This window comes from Felis catus, chromosome E1 (genome assembly GCF_018350175.1).
Source record: "Felis catus isolate Fca126 chromosome E1, F.catus_Fca126_mat1.0, whole genome shotgun sequence".
Lineage (NCBI taxonomy): Eukaryota > Metazoa > Chordata > Mammalia > Carnivora > Felidae > Felis > Felis catus.
In genome coordinates, this window is record NC_058381.1 from 17,714,470 (window position 1) to 17,731,150 (window position 16,681).

Genomic DNA, 16,681 nt, shown 5'->3' on the forward strand with positions numbered 1-16,681 from the left:
ATTAGTAGCTAAGTTCTGGGGTGGTGGTGGTTGGGGGGGGGGGAGAGTTAAAAGTCATACTTGGATTTTTGACTGCACAGGGGGTCAGCACCCTTAACTCTCATGTTGTTCGAGGATCACCTCTAGTTCACATCTTTAGAGTATTTACGGTACACCAGGCACTATTCTGAACTCGTCATAGACATTAACTCATTAATTTTCCCAACAATCTCATAAGCCATAGGTGCTATTACCATCCCCAGATGAGGAGACTGAGGCTTAGAGATGTTAAGTAGCTTGCCTGGGGTCACACAGCTCTTGAGTGGTACAGCGAGATTTGACCCAGGTGGACCAGCTTCCAAGCCCATGCCTCTTGAGTAGGGCTTCGTTAGCCTGAGAAGTTAAGGGTTGCCAGATTTCTGCCCTTTTCCCTTTTGATAGAAGAACTGGCAGGGTCCCACCGCCCATAGCCAGGTCCCCTTGAGGCATCCCCATGGACTCCGTCACTTTTCCTTAGCAGCCAAAGCCAAAACACGGGCTCCCTGCCCTGCTCTAAATAAATCATTGATCTGTCCCCACGTCTTGATATGGAGTTGGTGTTTATTATTTCAAAACCAGATTGTTACCGCTCTGAACCAAAATCAATGTGCTTTACTCAAACAAGCAGATCGATGAGGCCAGCAGCGGCAGGCCCCCCTCCCCTCGCCCAGTCCCCAGCCACCATTGATAGCGCTGATGATTAATTAAGATGCCAGGCGTCCGGACCTGCTATCCTGGCCCATCAATTTAATTGCAATTCAGATACAATCAATAGCTCACTTTGTCTTGGCCCCTCAGCGGCCCCCGCCTCCTGTTTCAATTATCGGGCACACGCATCAGCCTCATCTCCCAGTTGGAGGGTTTCCCAGAGCTGGCTAGGCCGGTGGAGTGGAGCGAGCCCCCGACTAGCTGTCAAGAGCCCGGCTTTGGAGTCCAGTTCTGCCTCTAGCCGCAGCCTCTGTGACCTTGAGCAAGCCGTTCGGTCCACCTCCTCGGCCTCAGCTTCCATGCCTGGAAGATGAGTTGTATCTGCTCTAAGACCCCTTTTCAGTTTAAATTCTGTGAATCTGTAAGAGTGGCTCTCGTGGTCCTCTGCCACGGGCTCTGGTTCCCTCAAGTGGCTCGGGGTAACTTCCTCCTGGCCACCATCCCGACCTTGCTCCAGGCTAGAAGCCATCTGACCCTTGCCCTCACCTCAAGCCTTAGGGAGGTCTCTCCTAGAGGCAACACTCTTCAGGGAAAGAGAATCTATAAGTCTTGGTCACTCGGCCTAGGGCTCAAGGTCAGGATAGGAGCACTAAGGGTGCCCTTTCTGTGTCCTGCTTCAGTGGACTGAGGAAAGGAAGGTAGCATTTTACTGAACACCCATTATGTGAGCCACACTGTGCTTTCTACGTATTTTGTCATTCAAGCCCCATGACTACCATGCAAGATAAGTGGTAGGTCCACCATTTAAAGATCAGGAGACCGAGAGTCAGAAATGTTGAGCTGGGAATGCAAGCTGGTGCAGCCACTCTGCAAGACAGTATGGAGGTGCCTCAAAAAACTAAAAATAGTTTTATGACCCAGCAATTGCACTACTAGGCATTTATCCAAGGGATACAGGTGTGCTGTTTCGAAGGGACACATGCCCCCCCATGTTTATAGCAGCACTATCAACAATAGCCAAAGTATGGAAAGAGCCCAAATGTCCATCAGTGGATGAATGGATAAAGATGTGGTATATATATACAATGGAGTATTACTCAGCAATCAAAAAGAATGAAATCTTGCCATTTGCAACTACGTGGATGGAACTGGAGGGCAATGCTAAGTGAAATTAATCAGAGAAAGACAAAAATCATATGAGGACTTTAAGAGACAAAACAGATGAACATAAGGGAAGGGAAACAAAAGTAATATAAAAACAGGGAGGAGGACAAAACATAAGAGACTCATAAATATGGAGAAAAAACAGAGGGTTACTGGAGGGGTTGTGGGAGGGGGGATGGGCTAAATGGGTCAGGGGCACTAAGGAATCTACTCCTGAAATCATTGTTGCACTATATGCTAACTAATTTGGGTGTAAATTTAAAAAAATAAAATAAAATAAAATAAAATAAAATAAAATAAAATAAAATAAAATAAAATAAATGCTATTTACAAGTATCCTCTAATCGGTGAATGGATAAAGAAGATGTAGTATATATATATATATATATATATATATACATATATATATATATATATATATACACATACAATGGAATATTATTCAGCCATAAAAAGAATGAAATCTTGCCATTTGCAATGACATGGATGAAACTAGAGAGTATAACGCTAAGCAAAATAAGTCTGTGAGAAAAAGACAAATACCATAAGTTTTCACTCATGTGGAATTTAAGAAACAAAACAAACGAGCAACGGGGAAAGAGAGAGAGAGAGAGAAATCAAGAAACAGACTCTTAACTAGAGAGAACAAACTGATGATTGACCAGAGGAGAGAGGGCTAGGGAGGGTGGATGAAACAGGTGATGAGCACTGGGTGATGTATGGAATTGTTGAATCACTATATTGTATACCTGAAACTAATATAATACTAGATGCTAGCTAACTAGAATTAAAATAAAAACCTAAAATGGAAAAAAGTACACCAGTCTAAAATTAAAATTTTGTTTTTCTCTCTGTTAAAAAGAAGACTTTCTTAGATTATTGATCTGCTCTTGATAAGAAATCACAACATTTTTTTTTCTTTATCTGCCCAGAAAAACAAGGTTTCTATATTTGTTTTTATCAGGGCTCTAATTACCTAAGAAACCTAAAACTTGTCTATATTAAAGGAGCTGAGTTTTGCTAAAAATTATATAACCTTCTATAGAATCTCTTAGTGCCATTTTGGTTAAAACTTAAAACTTAAGTTGTATAATGATCCGTAATCCTATTTAGTCATGTGCTTTCAAACTTTTTGATATTTTTAACAAACTTCCCAAAACTTTACATTCTAAATAAAGTTTTTTGTGACTAAAAAAAAAAAAAAAAAGAGAAATGTTGAGTGGGTCACCCAAGGTCACATGATGCTAAGAGCCAGGGTCAGGATTCCAACCCCAAGCCTGTGCACTTTTCCTCTCAGCTACTCTCTGTTGCCCTATTTTCTGTTTCCTTATTAAGCCCTGAAGACATTGTTCTCTCTGGGTTCGAACAGAGTCATAGACTCGGAGCCTAGAAAGCATCTTAGAGCTCATCCCGGCTTTCTTCTCCAGGTGGTCCGCCATCCTCCGTTTGCACACCTCACTGACAAGGAGCTTGCTTCCTTCTAAGGGAAACTGTTCCCTTTGTAACCTTGAAATCCCGCTGGAGGGCAGCCTCCTGTCCCTTGCACCTGCCTCTTCCCTCTCCACCCCTCTTTCCTGGGCCTGCCTCAGCCACGGCCTCTCCTCCCCCTTGAGTTTCTTCCCCTTCCAGTGACGTCCCTGCCTGCTACCTGGGTGCCAGTGGCCATCGGGCATGCCGGGAGCAGACGGGGTGCTGAAGGACCGACTCTGGACCGCCCTCTCTTTAGGTTACCCTGACCACATGGTATTTTCCGAGTTCCGCCGCCGCTTTGATGTCCTGGCACCACACCTGACCAAGAAACATGGGCGCAACTACATCGTGGTGGATGAAAGGCGGGTAGGTCTGGACCCCAGATTCCTCTTCAGACCCCACTCCAAGCGGCTACCTTTCCTCCCCTAGAGAGAGCCAGGCTGGCCCTTGCTCAGGCTCCTGGTTTTGGCCGACCAGGGCCGGCCGGGACAGGGGCACATGGCAGCCAAGCTGTGGCGGTGGGGAGAGGGCAGCCTGGGGAGTCAGAGAGGAGCACCCCCTCTGGAGGCCAGTGCTCTGGCGAGCTGGTCGTCTAAGAGCCTCCCAGGTGGCAGATTGGAACTAATGTTTTGGGTGTACCATTGGTAGCACCTGGGCCCTTCAGCCTCAACTCCCACATCACGGACTGGTTCCCACAGCAGGAAGCTGTCCAGAGGTGAGGCAAGCATCCCTCTTAAGGGGAAGATTGGTGTGGTAAGGCCTCCCAGGCCAGGGTAAGCCGGAGGCTCCTGGGCCACTTGTCAGCACAGGGTGGTGAACTCATGGCTGCAGAAAGGGAGGCCTCCCTGCCATTCTGGGCTATCACGCAGGCTATCACTCCCCAGAGGAGCCCTGCAGACAGCCAGAGGGCTCCTCGAGCAGAGGACCCCCTTTTCACTGTGCTCTGGCCTCAGGCTCCCAGCCTGATTCTGAAGGCATCTCAGACCTTACCTTGGCTTCCCTAAGAGGGAGAATGGGGCCGAATGGGGCAGAAAGCCCCCGTCCCCTTGCCCCCTGAGTCACAGACCCATATTCACGGAGGCCTCTAAAACTTCTTTCCATCCAGGACTTGCCAGTGTCCTGGGCAAGCTTGCTGTGGATGTAGATGACCCAGCCCCCTTCTGTCTGACCCCTGACCTTTATTCCAGCCTCCCACTCCTGGCTACACCCAGCACCTTATCATCCCTGGAAACACTTCACTTCAGAAATCTTAAATTCTAATGCGGCCTTCTCTGACCACAGCCCTCTACCTGTGCACCTCACTTCTCTCCTCCACTCAGGACACTTGCTCTTTGACCCTGTTGAGACCTCTCACTTCTGGACCCCACTCCATTCCCTTCTAACTTTCCTTCCTTTTCCACTCAGCCTCAATGCCGTGGTCCAGACCTCCCATCACTTGGCCTTCGTCACCCTCAGCTCTCCTGAGCCTCCCATGGCACCCGCCCCCCACCCACGCCCCCCCCCCCACAACACACACACACACTAGGGCCAGCCTTCAGGCATCTGTGCTCCTCCGTTTGGGACTCCCAAGAGCTGTGGGAGAAAATTATACAATTGGGTAGACTTGAAGTCCTACAGGTTCATGGCCTCCAGCCTCAACGGGGCCCTTGACATGGCCCAGCAAGTTTTTCATATGCCCCATCCTTCCCTGGCCCCTATTCTAAGCTCCTTCCCTGCTGTTCCATTCTCCATCTTTCTCCTCAAATCTCCCCCTACCACACCTTCCCACGTCATCCGCCCAGCAATTGACCTTGCCTCTAAATGCAAATAAAATTGAGGTTCCAACTTCCTCCTCTGCCTTCTGTACACTCCTCTTCAGGTGCCTCCTTCCTCAGCCCTCCTGTCCGGGTGGGAGAGGTAGCCCCCCCCTCATCCAGTCCCTTCCTTCTGTGCTTTGGAATCCATTCCTGGTGGCTCCCTGGAGGCCCGCTCCCTCAGCGGTAATTGTTCTCTCTCTCTCCTGTTCCTTCAGCCTCTCCTTTTTCTGTCCACAGAGAAACATGCTGCAGACACTGTGCTCAGAAAGGAGGCTTCTGTCAACCCTCTCTCACCCCAGACTGTTGTCTGTCACTGACCTGCCCCCATCCCACCGCCATCCATCCCTCCACCCTCAGCTGCCTAGATCCTGGCCCTGACACCCCGGGACTGGTCTCCGATTGCCCCGTGGCCTCCATGTTGCCAGCGCCAATGGGCACTTTTCTGTGCTTCTTGGCCCATGTGACTGACTCTCTTGACAACTCTGTTCTTTTGGAAACATTCTCTGCTCTGTTTCTTTGCTGCCACTCCTGGCTTTGCTCTGGTCTCTCTATTCTTTCTTTCTTTGTCCCTCTGAGCTTCCTTTCTTCTACCTCCCCCTTCCTTTAAGATGCTCTCCCTAGACGTCCATGTTTTCTATTCTACAGCCTCTTCCTGGGCAACCTCATTCACACCTATCACTTCAACTACTGTCTACGTATTGACGACTCTCAAATCAATACCTGTAGCCCAGGCCTCTCTCCTGAACTTCAGACATGCATTTCTATCTAGCCGTTTTCTGGACTTCTCTACCTGACCTTATAACACCTCAAACTCAGAGCGTTCAGACCAAACTGATTCGATTCCATCGCCCCCCAAACCTACTCTTGCCCTTCCGTTTCCTACCTTGGAGAATGACACCATTAACTGTTTAGCTACAGAAGTCAGAAACCTCAGTCGTCTACCCTGCCCTCTCACATGTGGCAAGGCTCTGCCTCCTTGACATCATCTGCATTTCCGCCTCTTTCTCTTCCCTGTGGGTCAGGCTCTAGCCTCCTCTCCTATGAATTACTACAGTAACTGCCTAAAGGATCTCCGTCCATTCTCCCACCGTGCGCCAGCGGGATCACTGAAAAATGCAAATCTGATCATGTCCCTCCTTGAGAGAGCCCTCCATGGGTTCTCAAAGCACACAGGCGCCTCACCCTTTGGCTACTGCCCCCCTGTCTAGTTGCACCTTAGCTGCCCTATCCCCTTCACTCCTGCTGTACTCAACTGTCTGGTTTCCTTGGTGCATTCTTGTAGTCTCCAGGCCTTTGCTCATGCCCATCCCTCTGCCCGAAATGCCCCGTCTCCTACTTTGGCTAATTCTTACTTGTAGCTAAAGACTCAACACAAGCAACACCTCCTCCAGGATGCCTTCCACGGTTCCCTTGTCTGACCTAGTGCCTCTCCTCAGTGTACTTCACTAATTCACTTGTTTCACCCCCCCAACAAGACAACTTGTTCCTCTTGTAGTCATCTTTACGTCCCCAGAATCTAACACAGTGCCTGACACTGCAGATGCCCACTGAGGGTGCTTGTTGAATAAGTAACAGACTGTCTCAGTGGAGGATGGGAAAGGCTCGTGACTGGGCAGAGTCCCGCGTGGAGACGGGGGTGGTCCCTGGCCTCCCTGACAGGGGCATGTCTCTGCAGGCAGTGGAGGAGCTGCTGGAGTCCCTCGACCTGGAGAAGAGCAGCTGCTGCATGGGCCTGAGCCGGGTGAGTCGTCCCTACAGGAAGGCAGCTGGGCCGTCCCTCTCCGGTCACCCTTGTCCAGACAGCTGGCCCTTCCCTTCTGCCGCAAACTTGACTTTCCCTCCCTCTGAATAACTGGCTTGTTCAGTGCCGTGAACACCCCTGTGATGTCAGGAGGGAGTGGGTTGGAAGGTGGCCCTGAACTTGGCCTGAGTCCTGGTGTGGGGAGTGGGGGAGACAGAAGGGAGGAAAGCCGGACAAAGCGGGAGGGCAGGAATTGTCCAGGGGACCCTTTGGTGAGTCATCCAGGGCCGCCAGGGTCCCAGAAGAGCAAGCAGGACACAGTGAGGCTGGGCCGGCACCACCTGCCCACAAGCCCGATTCCTCATCTGAATGGAACGTGGCATATAAAAGGCAGGCACGCCCGGTCTGGGTGCCGGTCTGCCGAACTGCTGTCAGGCGAGCGTCCCTCCCGCAGGCAGGAGCCCTGCGCGCCCCTCTGTCCTGAGACTTGACAGGTGGCAACCACGTATGTGCCCCGAGGGCTGTGGTGGGAGGGAGAGCATTTGGGAGCCACGAAGAGGGTTCTGAACCTGTCCACCTGTCAGCAGGGAGGGAGGGAACTCCGGGTCCCAGGGTTTCGTGGGGAGCGTGAAGTGGAAGGAGATGCTCGCAGAAAAGGCTCGGTGTTGCTTGTCCGCTCTGTTTTCTCTGTTCTGTATTCTGAGTCACGGTCTCACCCTTCCCTTTCCCGTCCCCTGGCTGTATCTGTGTCTCTGCTGGTTATCCCTTTTCCTTGGGGCCCTGGCAGTTCCTGCTGGTCTCTTCCTTGGCTTCTGGCTCATCATTTTGTTTCTTTCTTTGTTCTCTGGGTCTTCTGTGGTCCCACTCTTTCTGTGTCATTTTTCTGGTTTAGGTCTCACTGTGTCTGACTCGACCTCTCCCATCCCCAACCATCTGTGAGCCCAGGGGCTGCCAACTGAGTTTCCTCCCTGGGAAGCCTACAGTCCAAGGTTTCACTTCAGCCTCTTGGTCTCTTGGGCAGGCTCCTACCCCTCTGGCAGGCAGGACTGCTGCTGGCTGGCATTGGGGTGGCACTTCCTCCAAGGCACGTCTCGGGCAAGAGTGGGCCTGTACAGGCTGGTCCTCTTCCCGGCGGCCATCTCAGACCCTCTGCTGCATCCCAGGTGCCTGGCCGAGACGGGCCAGCCCCAGGGCACACGCGTGCTCAGAGAGGAATTAGGGGCAAAGCTGGATGTTTGCTCACATCTGATTTGGGGGAGAAATTTCAGGGCTGCTAGGCTGTGGTTGGGCTGGCTGGTGAGCAAAGATTCCATGTGTTTGTCGCATTGCGGCTGAGGAGGCGGTCTCAGTCTGAGCCCACAGGACCCTGAGGGTTCAGGCCAGGTGTTTGGGGACCTGAGAGTCTCTTGAAATTTGCCAAATTTGTGTGGATGGGTATGTGGGGGAGGAGAGGGCCCCAAGCTTTCACCTAATACTCAAAAGGACTCTTAACCCCACTAACGTACAGCTGCTCGGCAGAGGTCTAAGGTTCCCTGCCCCAGTGCCTAGACCACCCTTTCTCTTCTCATTGTGAGACACTGAGAATGGGGGCCGCTCTCCATCCCGTAACCCGCCACCTCCCTTCTTCGGCCCTAGTCGGACACCCATGTGCGCTGGCCACTAGCTCATGTGTCCACCTCTGGGGGGGGGCTTGGATATTCCCCACCCCCTGGTGGAGTCTCAGGCTCACACATTGTGGGAGATGAAGGCTCAGGTAGGGCTTGAGGCCCATAGGAGATCCCAGGCACTCAGCCCCAGCGTGGGATTTGGGGAAACGTTGCAGAGGACCAAGCTGGCTTTCTCCTAGGCCAGCCCCAGGGGACTAAGTTTCTGTGGAGTCGCCAGAGGCAAAGCCTTCTCAGCAGAAAGTGTAGGCCCTCTCCCCACTTCTTCACTGAAGGAGGGGTCTGGGGATATTGGTTCTGAGTGTTTCCTGTGGAGTTCACATCTTCTCTTGGCCCCCAGAAAGGGAATTTTCTGTGTTCTGGGCAAGGTGGAGGTGGGCATATACCCGGATGTCCATTTGCCCTCTGTGAGGATCCTAGAGTCTTTTTTCACCTATATATTTCCCCTTCTTCTTCTCTTAGCAGGGGAAATTTTACCCAGCCTCAGCTCAGAGCACCAAAGAGTGAGAGGAAATGCTGGATGTGGGGGCGCCCAGCTGGTTCCTCTCACGTCTGCTCTCCAGCCCCCAAACCTGTACAACAGGTCCCTTGATGGGGCCAACCCCCGCCCACCCCACTGGCTTCTTCATGAGATGAAACCTGGGTGTGTGTGTGTGGGTGGGTGGGTGTGTGTGTGTGTGTGTGTGTGTGTGTGTGTGTGGAGGTGGGATGTTGGCACATGAAAGAGGAGACTGTCTAAAATGAAACTGAGCGGGGAGGGTGCAGGGAGGGTACCCCCTGCCCCTTGCCCCACCCTTTCTCTGCCCACGGCTGCTGGACCTTTCTCTTCTCACACACATTCCCCACCATCCACTTCACCTGATTCGAGGTGGCTGGAGCCTGCGGTGGGCCCTGCGGTGGGCTGTGGGCCCAGGGGGCAAGGACGGTGTTGCTGGCAGTCCTGAGGGAAGAAGCCACCGTAGATGTTGCTGAGGGGTGTCCTGTCCCCATTTGACAGTGGCCGCTTCATTTCCTTCTTGTCCCAGATTCCTTCCCTTTGACTTCCCTCTCCTTTTATCTCTCTTTGAAGTTAGATTTCCCACCCTACTCCTCTCCTTCCAAAACACCGCCCCAGCCCCCAGCCTGGGCCTCCTCCCTCAGCCATCCTGGGGCCTCTCCTTGCTCCTTCCCTCCTCTCTTGTTCCCTTGGATTTTCAGGTTCTTCCCAGGCCGAGGGCCCCCTCCCAGGCCTGCCCGTCTCCTGTGCCAGCTGCCTGTTCCCCTGCTGGGCTGCCCGGAGCCCATCACCCGCCTTCATCCGGCTTGCTTCTCCACAGGTGTTCTTCAGGGCTGGCACGTTGGCTCGGCTGGAGGAGCAGCGGGACGAGCAGACCAGCAGGAACCTAACCCTGTTCCAGGCGGCCTGCAGGGGCTACCTGGCCCGCCAGCACTTCAAGAAGAAAAAGGTCCCACTCCCCGGCCTAGGTGGCAGAGCTGAGTACCTGGGGTGGGGGCGGGGGTTCAAGGGGACATGCCGGGGCAGGAGGCTGGTCTTGGGGCCATGAGTTATTGTTAGCTGGGGGAGAAGAGGCACGGGCCTCCCAGGGCCAGCATGCCCTGGGCCGGGGCGGGGAATGGGCAGCTCCTGGGTGCCAGAGAGTGTGCTGGTATGCCCGGCTCTGGGGCCGTGTGGCCTGGTCCCAGGGCAGGGGTGGGGGGCAGGGCTTAGGGGAAGGTGGGCTCTGGATCATAGGCTGCTCCATGAAGATTAAGGAGCTGTGTCAGCGACTCCTTTTCTTATTAGCAAGTCCATAAAACAGCCAGCACCGCCGCCTCTTGTGTTTCAGCAAGATTAGGTTTTATAGCACATCTAGGCCAGGGTGCTGGAAATAATCAGGCAGCAAATAAAGCAGATGAAATTATTCCTAATGACGGCAGAGCGGTTAGTGCCCAGTGCGGTGCTCCCAGCACCGGGCTCCCTGCCGCCCACTCTCTGAGGGATGGGGAGAGGCTGAGAGCCAGGGGTGGTGGAGGGAGTGTTTGAACGGGGCGGGGGCGAGGGTGGGGGCGGGGGGGGTTCAACCTGGCCGTTGTGCTGCCGGTGGTGGTGGGGATCCTGGTTGCGCTTGGGACTGAGGTCCCTGTTGTGCACCACCCCCGCCCCAACTCAGATCCAGGACCTGGCCATCCGCTGCGTGCAGAAGAACATCAAGAAGAACAAAGGGGTGAAGGACTGGCCCTGGTGGAAACTCTTTACCACCGTGCGGCCCCTCATCGAGGTGCAGCTGTCCGAGGAGCAGATCCGGAACAAAGACGTACGTAACAGCCCGGGAAGGGCCAAGCCAATGGGAGAGGACAGGTTCATCCGTGTGGGCAAAAGCCTTGCCGGCTTGTCTTGGGCTCCCAAGTGCTCTTTATTTAGTCCAGAGAGCTGGTGTCCTTGAACTATGCCCACCAAACGGAAGGCGTCCCTCTGGGGTGCTGGCTAAGCCGCTGGGTAGCCTCTCGGCATAAAATCGCAGGCATCCTTAGCATCTGGGGAAGGGTCCAGGGTTAGGAGCCCCTGGGAGGCAGTGGCTTCCTATTTCCCGTGTCCTGGCCCGAGCTTCACCAGCTCCCTTCACCCCAGGGGTGCTGATTCCAGGCCCCAGCCTCCCGCAGTGCCTCTGGCTCACTTTGCCCTCTTTACTGCACCCTAGGAGGAGATCCAGCAACTGCGGAACAAGCTTGAGAAGGTGGAGAAGGAGCGGAACGAGCTTCGGCTCAACAGCGACCGGCTGGAAACCCGGGTGAGTGACTCCCAACGGCAGGCCGACTGGCCACCTGTGCGGGGTGCCAGGCCTAGGAAGCGCCCCCCTTCCCCCACCCCGCCCAGGGGTTCCAGCTGAGTGAGGCAGGCATTTCAACTGGTGGCCACTCCCTCCCCCCAACCCCAGATCTCAGAGCTGACATCGGAGCTGACTGATGAACGCAACACAGGAGAGTCCGCCTCCCAGCTGCTGGACGCAGAGGCCGCCGAGAGGCTCCGAGCCGAGAAGGAGATGAAGGAGCTACAGGTGAGGGCAGGGCCGGGGTGAAGAGAGTCGTGCCAGTGACTACCACGCCCTGGTATCCATCCGCTCCCCGCACTGGGGACAGGTGGCCCGGCACCCCTGTCCACCCTGGGTGAGCACGTGACCGTGGTCTGCGTGGCTCAGGGCCCTGGCTGGTACCGAGTGAGGGAGTGGGACGGCAGCCTCATACGCCTCCCCTCTACAGACCCAGTATGATGCGCTGAAGAAGAAAATGGAAGTGATGGAAATGGAGGTGATGGAGGCCCGTCTCATCCGGGCAGCTGAAATCAACGGGGAGGTGGACGATGATGACACAGGTGGGTGTGAGGCCAGAGGAGCTCGGCAGTGGCCTGAGTGGCAAGCTTGATACCCACCCCTGGGCAGCCGCGCCCCTGGCCTGGGCCCATCCCCCATCCGTAGAGCTGGTGCAAGGCTCTAGTGAAAGAAATAGACGAGAAGGTAGAGGTGCCGGTGAATGTAGGGGATCATCATGGAGGGTTATGCAACCGTGATCATGACAGTGTCTGAGGGCCATGGTCTGAGGGTCCCCGGGGAGAGGACAGCACACATAGCCACACACCCTCTCTAGTCTTTTCCTGGCTTGTGAGGAAGCTGTCACTCCAGAGACCTTTCTGAGTCCCTCTGGCCGATTCCACCTGCTTCGTGCCCTCTGCCCCTTCTCAGGGACTCTCAGCAGCTTGGTCCTCCCTTGTCTGCCCCCGACCCTGCAGGTGGTGAGTGGCGCATGAAATACGAGCGAGCCATGCGGGAGGTGGACTTCACCAAGAAGCGGCTCCAGCAGGAGTTTGAGGACAAGCTGGAGGTGGAGCAGCAGAACAAGAGACAGCTGGAGAGGCGGGTGAGGCTGGCGGAAGGAGGGCGGCCTGTGCCTGGGAGGGCCACGCGGAGCCGGCGAGCCCCCCGGGTCCACCTGTTAGCCTCTCGGTGCTGGGGACACCCAAGGGCAAACAATTGTTAGAGAGTGTCTTGGGTTCCCTGGATGTCCCAGACCTCAACCCACATCCCTGGGTCCCTCCCTCCCTCCCTCCCCCGCCTCCTCCTCCGCCCATACTTCCGGGCCCCTCGCTGGCTGCTGACCCTGTGCCCCACCTTGGCCCTAGCTCGGAGACCTGCAGGCCGACAGTGACGAGAGCCAGCGGGCTCTGCAGCAGCTCAAGAAGAAGTGCCAGCGGCTAACAGCTGAGCTGCAGGACACCAAGCTGCACCTGGAGGGCCAGCAGGTCCGCAACCACGAGCTGGAGAAGAAGCAGAGGAGGTGGGTGGGTCCCCGCCCTGGGCACAGAAGACTTCCTAGAGCAACCCCAGCAGGGCTCCCTGCCTCCCCCTCCAGGGAGGAGACAAGGAACGAGGGCCTGAATTGGGTCAGGGACCATGCCTGCATGGTCCCTTGTCCTGGAATGTGTCTCACCCCTGACCTCTGAGGAGCACTCAGGCTGCATCCCCACTGGAGGCCCGCTCGGGCCTTCGCTCTTGGGCGTGCTCCCCGCAGTGTGTGCCCATCCCCCTGCCTGGACCCAGTAGGACGAGCTCACCCAGGACCCGTGCAGAACGCACCCGCGGCCCTGCCCCTTGCCCCCACCCCGCTCCCCATCTCCCGCTTGCCTCAGCCACACAGACACCCTCTCCTGGCTAATGTTGTTAAACCACCGTGCTACTTCCATCTCATTATGGTAATGACACAGAGGAGGGGGGCAGCCCTCACAGGATAAAATCCAATCTAAATTAATTTCCCTGGCTGGGGATGGGAATGGGACGCCTTTATTAGCAACACCGGGGAACCCACACACCCTGGGAGCAGCAGGGTGCCCCAGGGAGCAGGAACAGCGCCTAGTTCCCCTCTGCAGGGGAGGGCCTCTCAGCAGAGGCCCTGGGTGCCTTGTTGAAGGAACAGCATCACACCCACGACCCTGGGGGTGAGCAGGCAGAGGCGAGTCCTTCCAGTGACCCCGGGGTTACCCTCGGCCTCCTGGGTGTTCTGCTGTCCTCCCAGCTGGGCGCTGCTTGCAGAGAGTGAGGAGAGACAGATCTTACTCCTCCCTCCCAGCACCGTGCCTCTCCGCTTCCCTAGTTCTCTTCTGTACCCCACCCTCCCTTTCCCATAGAGGTGGGCACCCTTAGCGGGACGCGTCTCCCGAGCACCCCGATGGCAGTGCCAGCCCGGCCTAGTTACCGTCTCCTGCTGCACTCCCTGCTGGGCAACTTATTAGGTTTCATTTCAGCTGCCCGGAGTTTCCTTACCTTTTTTTTTTTTTAATGTGGGGTTGGGTTGGGGGGAGCCATTCAGTTTTCAACAGGAACCTCATTAGCTATTCAGGGAAGGTATCAAGAGGAATTTCAGCAATTTGCTCCTTATTTAGAGTCACTGGGCGGGAAATAGGAGGCCAGGAGGTAGAGGAGCAAGGAAAGAGGCCTCGACCCTGGCCTGTGTGCCCATCGAAGCGCACTGCCAGCCGGGCACAGTGGGACTGCTGGCTTCCAGCCCGGCGTGGGCTGTCCTGGTGGTGACACGAGTTCTGCTGGGCCTGGCCAGAGGCTGGCACCCAGGGGTGGGGGCCAGAGCCAGCTGCTCATCTAGAGTGGCCAAGATGAACTGTGGAAAGTGAGTGAGATGAGGCAGGACGGGACGTCCATTTCTACCTATTTCAGTGCCCACCCGGCCCCTCGTTCTTGGATCTGTTGAAATGGAAAAGGTCAAGACAGCGACTAGGCAGAGTCTATCCACCTCTTCCCTGGAAGCTGTCTGTGGGTCCCTCCTAGGCCCCCCCTGGTACAGGGGCTCCTTAGACCGGCACAATGAAATGCCCCCATCCCAGACCAGGCTGCTCAGCAGGGAGAGGTGGCCCGACCTGTATCCTGGATGTTGCTTCACCCCTGCCCTATCCCCCTGCTTTCGGGCCGTGCGAGGCCGCCTCCGCTTGCATCCTGTCCTGTGGTGGCCCTGATTCCTGGCGGCTTCTGGGTGCCGGAGATCCGGACTCTTCCCTGCGCTGGGGGAGCCACCTTGGCCATGCATGTTCCCTCACAGGTTTGACAGCGAGCTGTCGCAGGCGCACGAGGAGGCCCAGCGGGAGAAGTTGCAGCGGGAGAAGCTGCAGCGAGAGAAGGATGCGCTCCTCGCCGAGGCTTTCAGCCTGAAGCAGCAACTGGAGGTGCGTGGGCCACCCGCATCCGTGCCCCATCCCCATCACAGACGCGGGCTGGGCCCCGGCCGGCCTCATCTTCTCTTTTGCTCCAGGAAAAAGACATGGACATTGCGGGGTTCACCCAGAAGGTCGTCTCACTGGAGGCTGAGCTCCAGGACATTTCTTCCCAAGAGTCTAAGGATGAGGCCTCTCTGGCCAAAGTCAAGAAACAGCTCCGGGACCTGGAGGCCAAGGTCAAGGATCAGGAAGAGGAGCTGGATGAGCAGGCGGGGACCATCCAGATGTTGGAGCAGGTGCTACAGGGTTTGGCCGAGGGAGGCACCAACACCCCCCGCCCCCCCCGCCGCCCCGCCACTAGCCCAGGGAATAGCCGGAGGAGGACAAGTTCCCATGTGCAGTCATTCATTCGTTCCCTTACTCACAAAATGTGGGGTGAGCACCTGATCGGTGCCAGCCACAGTGTGAAAGTAATTAAGCTTTCACGTAGCTCTCCGCAAGAACAAATCTTGATTGAGCTCTAGCGTTCAGGGGTTCAGGATGCACAGCAGCCAGGAGGCCCTGAGCCCACCCAGCCCGCCCCCCAGCCACCGTGTCAGTCCAGGGAGCTAGAGCCTGAAGGCTAAATGGAAGACCTACAGAATTGTCCCCACCTCTGGCAGCCTCCCCTGGGCCTGGGACAAACATCTAGTGAGGGAGTTCGGCTTCTCTGGAGAAGCTGGCTGCCACAGGAGCAAGGCAGGAGCACAGGGGTATTTCTGGCAGAGACCATCCCCACTCCTGAGCCCAGGGAGCACTGCCTGCCAGGGTGTAGCACTGGGGTCAGGAACCTGGTCCCTATTCCCAACCACCTCTAGGCCAAGCTACGTCTAGAGATGGAAATGGAGCGAATGAGACAGACCCATTCCAAGGAGGTGGAAAGTCGGGATGAGGAGGTGGAGGAGGCCCGGCAGTCATGTCAGAAGAAGGTAAGGTAATGGGCACCTACCCTGTCCCATACAAACCCTGGTTCCCCCATCACTGCTTTAAAGGAAGGGGTTTAAAGTCAGTTGAGCATCTAATTCTTGATTTTGGCTCAGGTCATGATCTCACAGTTCATGGGATCGAGCCCCAAATTGGGCTTTCCACTGACAGTGCAGAGGCTGCTTGGGATTCTCTCTCTCTCTCTCTCTCTCTCTTTCTCTCTCTCTGCTCCTCCCCCACTCACTTGCACCTTTGCGCGCTCTCTCTCTCTCTCTCTCAGTAAATAAATAAACATTAAAAAAAATAAAGTAAGGGGTTTTCTGTTTCCCTACCTTAGCCACACTGTCATCCATTGCCATTCTGGACCCGGAACCTCTGCTGGAGACCCTGGCATTGGCTGGGATGTGTGCTCTCGGGGTCGATAGAGAAGCTCAGGCCTTTGAGGCATGAATGCTCCCTGCTTTCTGTGCCAAGCGACAGCTCAGTCTGTACCCCTCTGCAGTCAGCTAGCCTGACCCAGCAGGGCCTGCCCACTCCAGAACGAAGCCTCCCACTCAGAACGAAGTCCCTCCTCTCCCTCCCAGGCTGCTTTGAAACCCTAGGAACTTTGAACTTGGGGTCTGACTCCTTGGGGTCCTCCATGCTCAGCCCGCCCCACAGTTTTCCCAGGGTAGGGGGATCCAGAAGGGAAGGGGACTGGCTGGAAGCAGACGCTGAAGGGACCGGTGGGCCTCTGTCCCCGGGCCCTGCAGTTGAAGCAAATGGAAGTGCAGCTTGAGGAGGAGTATGAGGACAAGCAGAAGGTGCTTCGAGAGAAGCGGGAACTGGAGAGCAAGCTCGCCACGCTCAGCGACCAGGTAAGCGTGGCCTGCTGGCGGGGCCCGGCCAACGGCCTGTACCGTCCGGCCTTAGGGAGGCCATCTCGGGGATACAAAGCTGGGAATGGGGAGGGGGACTGGGCTCCGTAAAGCCCACCGTCATCGCGTGTATAACTGGGGTCATTACCACACACAGCACCCCCAGG

At 55.6% G+C, this 16,681-nt stretch overlaps 1 protein-coding gene across 27 annotated transcripts in view; it reads left to right on the forward strand.

The window, feature by feature from the left end:
* Nucleotides 1-16,681, forward strand: part of MYO18A (myosin XVIIIA) — a 102,103-nt gene that overhangs the window by 65,943 nt on the left and 19,479 nt on the right. For all 27 annotated transcript variants that reach the window (XM_045045119.1, XM_045045120.1, XM_045045121.1 and 24 more), the window contains 13 exons: nucleotides 3,557-3,666; nucleotides 6,772-6,837; nucleotides 9,818-9,946; nucleotides 10,652-10,795; nucleotides 11,180-11,269; nucleotides 11,417-11,536; nucleotides 11,739-11,850; nucleotides 12,265-12,392; nucleotides 12,655-12,809; nucleotides 14,580-14,703; nucleotides 14,790-14,990; nucleotides 15,552-15,662; nucleotides 16,410-16,514. In XM_045045119.1, coding sequence (XP_044901054.1) covers nucleotides 3,557-3,666; nucleotides 6,772-6,837; nucleotides 9,818-9,946; nucleotides 10,652-10,795; nucleotides 11,180-11,269; nucleotides 11,417-11,536; nucleotides 11,739-11,850; nucleotides 12,265-12,392; nucleotides 12,655-12,809; nucleotides 14,580-14,703; nucleotides 14,790-14,990; nucleotides 15,552-15,662; nucleotides 16,410-16,514 — 1,595 coding nt within the window. The remainder of the gene's footprint in view (nucleotides 1-3,556; nucleotides 3,667-6,771; nucleotides 6,838-9,817; nucleotides 9,947-10,651; nucleotides 10,796-11,179; nucleotides 11,270-11,416; nucleotides 11,537-11,738; nucleotides 11,851-12,264; nucleotides 12,393-12,654; nucleotides 12,810-14,579; nucleotides 14,704-14,789; nucleotides 14,991-15,551; nucleotides 15,663-16,409; nucleotides 16,515-16,681) is intronic.